Raw genomic sequence first — 9,880 nt, forward strand, 5'->3', positions numbered from 1 at the left:
ACTAGCGCTACCTGGTGCCAAAGAGTAGAATTACATGTGGTCACATACTGTATGTAAGTCCCATAAATAGGGACTATTATATAGTTATGCATTATTTTTTTCTGCTAAGCCAGTTTATATTGTATTCTTTTATAAAGCCAATAAACCTCTATTTGAAGTAATCTTTCCCTTTAGATCCTGATCAATCCTAAAAATGCCCACGTTACAATATTATTTATTAATTTGTAAGGATAATTAAAATCCCAGTTTCACCAAGCTGAACAGTATGCACTGTAAAGTACTTTTGCATTGTTCATTTACCAAGATGATGCATGGTGTTATGAACAGTGAATCAGAGTTTCTTGTTATCAGTCCAGATTAAAAGAACATCCTATCCTGGTTCAACCTTTCTTTACTCTTTTTAGATGCAATTTCTTTTAGTTTGGATAAAAACATCTTCCAAAAATAGTTCAGGTGGGTAGCTGCGTCAGCATGCATAGGCTGCAAAGGAACATGTAATAGGTTTATTCCATGCTGAAAAAAATAAGAAAACACAATGTTTCAGCCGTGGAGCCTTCTTCAGAAAACTTCTTCATTGTGTTTTCTTTCTTCTTTTTTTCAGCATGGAATAAACCTATTACTTGTATCTTCCAAAAATGCTATTAATATGATTAATTCATGCTACTCACCTGTATTGTTATGAATTCACATTACACATTGTTCTACAGACTACAGTAAAGCAAACAAACAGTACTAAACATTTAATAAGAAAATAGAGTGGTTAGTGCTAGTATGATGTGGTTTATAAGATGCATGCGGTAGTCTTGTAGTGAGACCTTATTTAAAACATCTTATACAGTTGTGGTCACTATTTAATATAAAAATGACTTTGATGTCCTTGAAATGGTTAAAAAACAAATCTAAGGGATATTCCTATAAGGATATGGTATATAAAGAGAGATGAATAGATCTGGATCTCTTCAGTCTCAAGCAGACTACAAAGGAGGCTAATTCAAATATAAGAATTATTTGATGCATTCTGTGGTACTTTAAATAATAGTGGCAGTAATAATATGTTTTATTTAAAATCCTTTTCAGCACTGTGTAATAAATCCGCACAAGATATGTAACAAAAACAAAAAAGTCACTTTTGGGGTTCAGTTAAAAAGTCAAATGACCAATAAAATCAAGATCACAGTGAAGTTTTATGTTAAAAGCTATAGTCGTAAGATACAGTACATCTGTCCAGATGATTTAAAAAAATTGTCCACAGTAGCAGAATCTATAATGGATTTGGGCAGTGTACACCACAATCAGGGAGCTGAACAAGAGAAGACATTGTGTGGAGCCTGGCCGTAGGTACAGTACGATAAAAACACCTGAATCAGCAGGTCTCAAATTAAGTGTTGTACTATCTATTCATGGAATACATCCTTATTCATCCTTATACAGTACATAATTATTGTTGAGCAGTTCAGTGCTTTGTATTGTATGTAAGCAGGAGATCCTTAATGTTTTCATCCAAAGTTCCCAAAGTGCTTTACAAATAGGAGATAACCTGCTTCATCCTTCAGCGAAGTGCAGTACCACCTGGGTGACACAGCTGAACTGGTGGAGCAGTGAAAAATGTAGGTAGGGTCAATTATGCAAGCCCAAAAGTGCAATTTTTAATACAGTGCTAAGAGGAAATGGCAATATGTACTCATTGGATTTAAAAAAAGGACACTGAGGAATCAAGTGTTAAGTAACAGGGAGTACAATTAAGAAAAATGCACTTTCTCTTACTCCTTTACACATAATACAGTAGATTTGTAGAAGGCTAAAAGTAATTTACTCATGTGGTTGAAGGCGATTCATTGGATCATTCAGGTGACAATGAATGAAATTTTAAGATCGGGAAAACATAAGCATAAAACATAAGGCTTAAATGGGAAAACATAAAACATAATTAAGTTTATAACATAAGCAATTCAGTTTGGCATAAGTATTATAAGTGTTATATTATAAGTGTGGCTACAGCAAAATCTGTCCCTTGAATAATTTTAAATCATTTCAGTAATTTACTTGAATCATTTCTCATGTTATCAGATTCAATGGGCTATATGATCAGCGTTCACTCCTAGCAGTTTATATGCTCTTATAATGGTTTCATTTTAAATTTTGCACTTGCTGTACAATTCCTGGAATGAGTACCTGATTAAAAGCTGTCTCCTAGTTGGATGATAGGACATGCTTTGGGGAACCCTGTAGTAGTGCAGCAATTTAAATGTGTTTTCATGTCTACGGCCCTCAGGGACTTTTCCTTGAAAATACTAAACATATTTTTTTATAATAATATATTTTATTATTTATTTAAATCTGCATAATGGATGTTAGACTATACTGTATGTGTAGCTGAGTGTAGTACTGTATACAGTATTTAAAATATTTCATGAGGTACAATAACATCCAAGAATTACATGCTTTGTGCATGTTTGGAATACCTGGTGAAATAGGTTAACCCACTTCATTAATGGGTAGCCTCTTTATAAGAAAAGGAGGCTCCAACCCCATTTGGAAGGGGATTCACAGAGGGTGAACCAAGGGGTAGGTGCAAGGAGGAAATGGGATCTGGATCTTCACCTGCGTCAGACATTTATATTCAATATATAAGGCTAAGTTCCGTAATGATGGTGATTAGGAACATCTGTGTAAGATTGACTTGTCATTGTCTTGTCATTGTTGTCCCTCTTGAAATTCAGTTGATTCCTACCAAGGTTTGCAACAGGATAATTCCAAAAGTGGGTTTCAGTTCATTAGTTGAAAGACCACATAATTTAATATTATTTCAATTATATTAAATAATGTATTTCCTAACATGCCTTCCTAACATGATCATGATCATGTTAAGAAAGCTTTTTCAGAAACGTCCCTTTTCTTTCAAAAGTATAGCCCACAATCAACGATCAAATACATACAGTACAATACATTTACAATCAGTTACTCTTTTTAACCTCAGGCCTCAGTGCAGGCGTGACAAAATATTTGTGTCTTTCATACTGTCAATTTTTTAATTCCAGTGCCTCCAGGCTGGAATACTGTATATATAATTATCTTGTTGAACATCAATTTACTGTTATCCTATGTTTTATACATATTTTGATTTCTATGTTACTCTGTGGTTTACTGATTTTACTGTGATTTAACACTGCTTTTACCACACTGTAATACAGTATACTTGTAGAAGGGACCAAATTTAATTTCGTGTACAGTATTGTTTTAAAAATTCAATGCTTGAATAACATTGTGTTTTTCTACACCGTGGATGTATCCTAAGTGAGCGATAAAAAACATTGAATGAGGTTCTAGTCAGTCAACATTTTTTATGCTCTTCGATTATTCGTTAGTTATATTTTGCCTACCCAAAGCCTTTTTGAACACCGATTAAGTGAGGTTCTCTTCACAATTTTTTTTTTTCCTAAAATAAGAGGAAATTAATGTTTGTTTTCCACTATTGCACAGACAGCTGAGGTTGCTTTGGCAAATCTGAAAAGCAAATATGAGAATGAGAAGTCCATGGTGACAGAGACCATGATGAAACTGCGGAATGAACTGAAGGCACTGAAGGAGGACGCTGCCACCTTCTCTTCCCTGAGGGCCATGTTTGCTACCAGGTGAGGAGTCACAGGACCTCTGAGTGTCCAGGAGAAATTATCCGCAGTGCAAATTCACAGGTAGAACCACCTCAAAGTGCTTTACAAGAGCCGAATTCCAAACGCAAACTCTATAATGAACCTTTTCAAGAACACTGTTCACTTGGGGCCCTGTTGTAACCACAAGAAGCTTATTCCGACTTTTTTCTTCTTCTTGGCATCTCATTTCACCTTTTCATTTTAGTATGTTTTAGTTCTCTTTTAGTTCACTTAAATATCTCACAGCTGGCTCACAAATGTATCTTTTGACCAACTGCAAGTGTCACTGTTCCTTACATGAAACTGAGAGTGAAGTATTGTACAATTATACCACCACAAACCTGCCAGTGCTCAGGAAGTGTCATGATTCACTGTTTCCTAAGTTTAAAGAGATCCCTGGTCCATCCTACTTTGACAGCACTCTGAAATGGGAATGTAGGAAATGAAAACCTATTGGCTGAAGGACTTTCAAGCCATCCAAGTACATTGGCTAAAGAATTACTGAGCACTAATGATGCCCTCCATATACACCAGGCATTCTAGTGTTAAAAGTGATTAATTTCAACATCTTCAGACTTCCACAGTTCACTTCACTGGTTGGTTTAAACGGTGCAACAGTCTAAAATAACATTTTCCCACATTGTCTCCACACACATTGTGGAGTGTGAAATGGCATTCATCTGTGAAGAAACACTCTCTCTGTCATCAGCTAACAGGTTCTTTGGCAAAACAGAACACAGCAATTTTATCTTGCAGATATGAATGATACCCTGAATGGCCTCTAAGCATGAAGAATCATTTTTATCGACGCAGAGCTACGGTCATTGTGCTGACGCATGGGTCTTTGCTGCAGTCTGAAAACAATTATGCAGATAGATGGTCCTGGGCTGAGTGTGATGGCTCTCTGCCTTACGTGGCTTGTCCCATACAAAGCCTGTAGGATGTTTCAATCTCACAAAGACAAAACATTTCACATAGAAAAGCTCATACAGTACATGTTGTTAACAAACCATTCAATCCAAATAAAGCTTTATCGTCCCCTGAGGGAAATTTGTTTTATGGCAGAGTTCTAAACAACAATACAAAAAAAAACAGGCAAACAAAGAATACAACAGTTGTTTTACATTGTTGAAAGAGAGATTGTAGAGGGAATTAAAGATTTCCTTCCTATTGGTGTTACACCAGGGGGCATAGAGACATCTCCCAGAGTACAGTGAATGCATAATGGAGGGGATGAGCCACTATTGCTCTTAGCCAAGTAGATACCAGTGTGTCTCTGGACTGTGGGAGGAAACTGGAGCTCACAAAGGAAACCCATTGCGCACTGTGCCACCCTAATTGCCTTATGCCATTAAAATTTTAAAAATGTATCTTGATGCTTTGTATTCAAAGCACAAAAAAGTTTTATTCAATACACCACCGCTGATCTGAGTACCACAGCATCCCTCTCACATGCCACTTACAGCCTGTAACTCGCAGTTTCCTGTACTGCAAACCCGATGAGCACAAGTATTGATGAAGACCAGTGGCCAAAGCTCTTGTGTCTTTGCCTCGCAGGTGCGACGAGTATGTGACGCAGCTGGACGAGATGCAGCGGCAGCTGGCAGCGGCGGAGGACGAAAAGAAGACGTTGAACTCGTTGCTTCGCATGGCCATCCAGCAGAAACTGGCCCTCACTCAGAGGCTGGAAGACCTGGAGTTCGATCACGAGCAGTCCCACCGCACCCGGGGCAAGGTGGCCAAAATCAAGAGCGGCACTCCCAAAGTAAGTCGAAAGGCAGCGGCCGGCACGCCCTTCCCAGCAGCCCACACACCGCCAGCTACAGTAGACAGCCCCAACGCACACCTAGGCAGTCCGCCTTCCCTCGAAGATACGCCCTCCTGGACAGTAGGTGCCTCGCCGTTTAACATAGGCAACCCACAGTGGACTTTAGGCACTCAGCACTTTACTGTAGATCCTATGTCGTTCACCACAGACTTGCGGCCACTCACTCCCAACACCACTGACAACAGTCACCTCTCTGAATTAGAATCCCGGCACTCCTCCATACAATATCGGTCACCTGTGCCACGCACACGGCCGTCTACGCTGGGAACCCCACGAATGGTTATAGATGTGCCCCCCTACACCCTTGTAACTCCTCCCACTACTCCTGGCCATCCACTATCCCAAACCCACAACTCCTAACACTGACAGTATAGAGGAGATCTGGGCTGTTGACACTAAGAGGAAGACAAACTGATTTGCTTTGTTTACATGGGGCCTTGTAAAGCAGTATGACCCACATCAGCTTTTGTAAGACTTTTCCTCAGGGATAAAAACTGAAAGGAGCACACGTTGCCCCTGCCTTCTCATTACACCGCTGACCAGTGGTACTCTCGCCGAAAAAAAAAACAAAAACATCTTTGGTTTATATTTGCGGATGTTTGTTTTCTCGGGATAATTCTTTTGAAAAGTGTTCGTTTAGGAGAAGCACTTGTGTGGGCAGTGCTCAGTATTTGTAAGACATATATTGTTTTGTTTTTCTAAAAAAGGGGAAACCAAAGACTTTTGTGTCAATTTACATTCTTTTGAGTGGATTAGCTTCTAGTTTGTGGAAGTCAAGAAGAATTGAAAAAGTCATTTGGCATTTTAGTAGCATGTCAAAGTTGCCTCTATGAAAAACCACAGAAAAGCATGAAGTAGTAGAGTTATCCAATCCAATATTTCTTGCTATAAATTCATAATACAATGACATTGTTTGAATACTGAAACAAAAATTCTTGAATGAAACAGCCAACTGCTGTGTTTGGAATTCTTCTTCAAATGTGAGTTAGGACCCAACTTTATAATAGTAGAATAATTGTTTTAACTATTAAACTGAAGTTTTATTTAATCAAGTCAGGCACAACAGATACCTTTGAAATGCTCAAATTAGAGTCACAACTGCTTCAGCAAATAGTCAATGTTTCCTACTTATCAACTGCATGCAATTGTGTAGATAGAAAAATATGGCTACATAGTTTTTATAGTCATATTTCCAAAAGGGCAGAAAAGGTGAAACCGTCCTTTTGTCTTCTTAACTATTAAATCACCTATTGAAAACTCAGGGAATTCAACACAAAGACCATTACAACCCCAATACAAGTTCAGTTCTGTGAGTGGGATTTCATCATATCAAGAAAAAAGTGATTAGTTAGTCTTTTTTGCTAAATGTTCTCTTTCTTGTGTAGTTTTCTTTACTATCAATAAGTAAAATAAGAGCTTTCTTATTTCTTAATAAGAGAAATCTTATTTCTTAAACATGTGCTTTGTACCAGATGCAAGTAAAACAGTTTTTGCACATATACTATGAAGTGCAAGATACATGGTCCTCTAATATACAGTGCTATAAACACCCACAAATATATACTTTTTATTATTCACTTTCTAACAACTGAAAACACAATTTTAGGATATATAGCATATAATTAAAATTAAGTTATGCTATGTTGAAATTGTATAATGTACTAGAAAGGCCTCATATACTGTAGAATATTGTGTATAATTTTGGTTACCATATTATAGAAAAGGTATTCTGCTCTGGAATCTGTCCAGAAAAGAGCAACCATAGACATTCCAGAGCTAAATGTCAATATTACAAGGGATGCTAATACAAGTATTCAAACTCCTTGAAGTTTCTTTCTTTCAAAGTAGATTTCTTCAGAATGAACAGTGAAATATGAACTAGAGGGCACAAGTAGAAACTACACGGAAATGCATTTAAAAACTAAGACCAGGAAGCACGTCTTTACCTAAAGCGTTCTGAGAGTATGTATCAAGATAGCCAGCCATGTTGTTGAAGTTGATACCATGGCTTTGTTCAATTTTCCATCTCATTTTTTGGGCACAATTAACTTCACACCATAAATGCTGTTCCAGATATAGAAATGATTTTGACACATAAAGCCAGAATGAATATCTATCAAAAGTAAACATGAAGCAAAGTGAACCCCCTTCCTTTTTGTAAACAATTTCCTTCAAATGTATAGAACAGTTTTCCTTTCAGTCATGCATCACAACACCTACAAAGATATGAAACTCTGCTTTAAACTTTCCGTACAACATACAGTACTTTGTCTTTAAACCAGTAGCATGTTTTATTAAGTACATGACCCTGTAAGTCTTTATTTACTAAAATATGGTGGTTAATGATCCAGACATTTACAGCCTGTGACTATATACTGTATCAGCCTATAATATCATAAGTGAAGAAGCTGAGATGTCGCCTTCAGCTTTCCCCCTATGTACTGTATACCTGTATGTTTGTAAAATGTTATTTCAAAAAATTATTGTGCATTTGTGAATCAAAATAAAGTAGTTCAGAAATGATCATGGGCAGCACAGTGGCGCAGTGGTTAGCATTTCTATCTCGCAGTGCTAGGGCCCTGGTTTCGATTCTGAACTTGGGGTGTTATCTGTGTGGAGTTTGTGTGTTCTCCCCATGTTCATAGGGTTTTTGCCAGTGTTCTGGTGTCCTCCAATAGTCCAAAGGCATACTGGAAGGTTAATTGGCTTCTAGGAAAACTGGCCCTGGTGTGAGTGTGTGCATGTCTGTGTTTTTGAGTGTGTGTGCCCTGTGATGGATTAGTGTATCCTGCTTTGTGCCCTTTGCTAGTTAGGATAGGCTCCAGCTCCCCCACAACCCTGAACTGGGTGAAGAGGTTAGAAAATGGATGGATGGATATGTGATCACATATTAATTGCAAATTAATTAAAATATAAAAAATGTTCACCCCAAAAAAGAGAATCACAAGTAGAATGATAGCAATTTAACTGGAGAATTATTCAGCTAAAAACATTAAATGGAATTCTCCTGTCAAAATCTGTACAAAAAGTGCATTATCTCACATATTAAAAAACATCCTAACCTTTAAAACAAAGCATTTTCGCTGCTGGTGCAAAAGAGATTTAAAGGTCAGTTGTGATTTCAGAGCAATAAATAATAACATTCATTCCACAATGAAACTTTAAACATTCCAGGTAAAGATACTTTCTTAATAAAGATACAGTATGTTCCTCTTTATATTGTTAAATAGACACTAATTCTCATGACTTTTGAATAGAATAATGAGTCAAAAACTTGAAAGGACCTTCTTTTAAATCTGTGTGACACATTCCTGTAAACCTTTGGTTAAATTATCCTTGTTTTATAAGTCTCAACTTTACAGGACTTGGTTATACTGATAGGGAAATAATACAATCCATCCATTTTCAGTTATGCTTTGAAGGGTCACAGTGAGCCAGACCCTAACCAGCAGTCACAGGGCACAAGGTGGGACTTTGCCAAGGTCTGGATGCCAGTTAACGTATTTAATCAATCAAGCAAGTAACTAACCTGATTACTTTCACTTGGACCCCAAAATGGTTCACATATAAAACAGGACCTCCTTCATTTTCCACAGCAGGGCAGCACCCAGGTAGGAGCACAAGACAGCCATGAGGTACAAGCCCAGAGTGGAATTTAGACACTATATCCCTACTCTTTCTAAATGGGCCAAGGCATCTTTAATGAGCAAGTATCCAAAGTGCCAGTTAAAATATCTCATCCCAAGAACAAGACTTCCAATAGTAGTGTCCCTGAAACCATAGATAAAATTGAAATCATTGTTTGGGTCACTTTCTCTTAAACAGGATTTTATATACAGGTACATGTATTTGTACTATACTGTAAGTCGCATAACAAAAGAACTCAGCTTAATAAGAATTAGGCGATGGTTTCAATTTAGAACATATGTAATATATGATATAATATATGATACTATACATATTTTATGTGTCAATTAAAATGAGATTTCTAGCCTGATAAAAGCAATCTTCTGAACAAGTGTTTACCAGAATTACCAAACGTATAAACATACTGTATGTCAGAAGGAACAAGTAATAATACTGTAGGTGTATTCCATGCTGTAAAAAAGAAGAAAGAAAACACAACGTTTCCATGGCCGAAACGTTGTGTTTTCTTTCTTCTTTTTTACAGCATGGAATAAACCCATTACTTGTTCCTTTGCAGCCTACGCATGCTGACGCAGCCACCCACCTGTATGTCTGAAGACTTACTGTATGACAAAATCACCTTGTTTTATCATTTGTGTTGCATTAATACACTATGCTGTGCTTTTAAAGTGTAGAACACCTTTAAATTCTTCCAGAATAACAAAAGGCATGTTTTGCAATAAGAGATAACATCCCAATTTGTCAGAGAGTATAC

General features: G+C 37.2%; 1 protein-coding gene across 1 annotated transcript in view; it reads left to right on the forward strand.

The window, feature by feature from the left end:
- The window catches only part of bicd1a (BICD cargo adaptor 1a), a 118,423-nt gene extending 112,585 nt beyond the window's left edge, over window positions 1-5,838 (forward strand). The window contains exons 6-7 of the mRNA XM_088922582.1: window positions 3,481-3,632; window positions 5,208-5,838. Coding sequence (XP_088778708.1) covers window positions 3,481-3,632; window positions 5,208-5,838 — 783 coding nt within the window. The remainder of the gene's footprint in view (window positions 1-3,480; window positions 3,633-5,207) is intronic.
- Window positions 5,839-9,880: the final 4,042 nt, after the last annotated feature.

The sequence above is a fragment of the Atractosteus spatula genome, chromosome 8 (assembly GCF_055471065.1).
Source record: "Atractosteus spatula isolate fAtrSpa1 chromosome 8, fAtrSpa1.hap1, whole genome shotgun sequence".
Lineage (NCBI taxonomy): Eukaryota > Metazoa > Chordata > Actinopteri > Semionotiformes > Lepisosteidae > Atractosteus > Atractosteus spatula.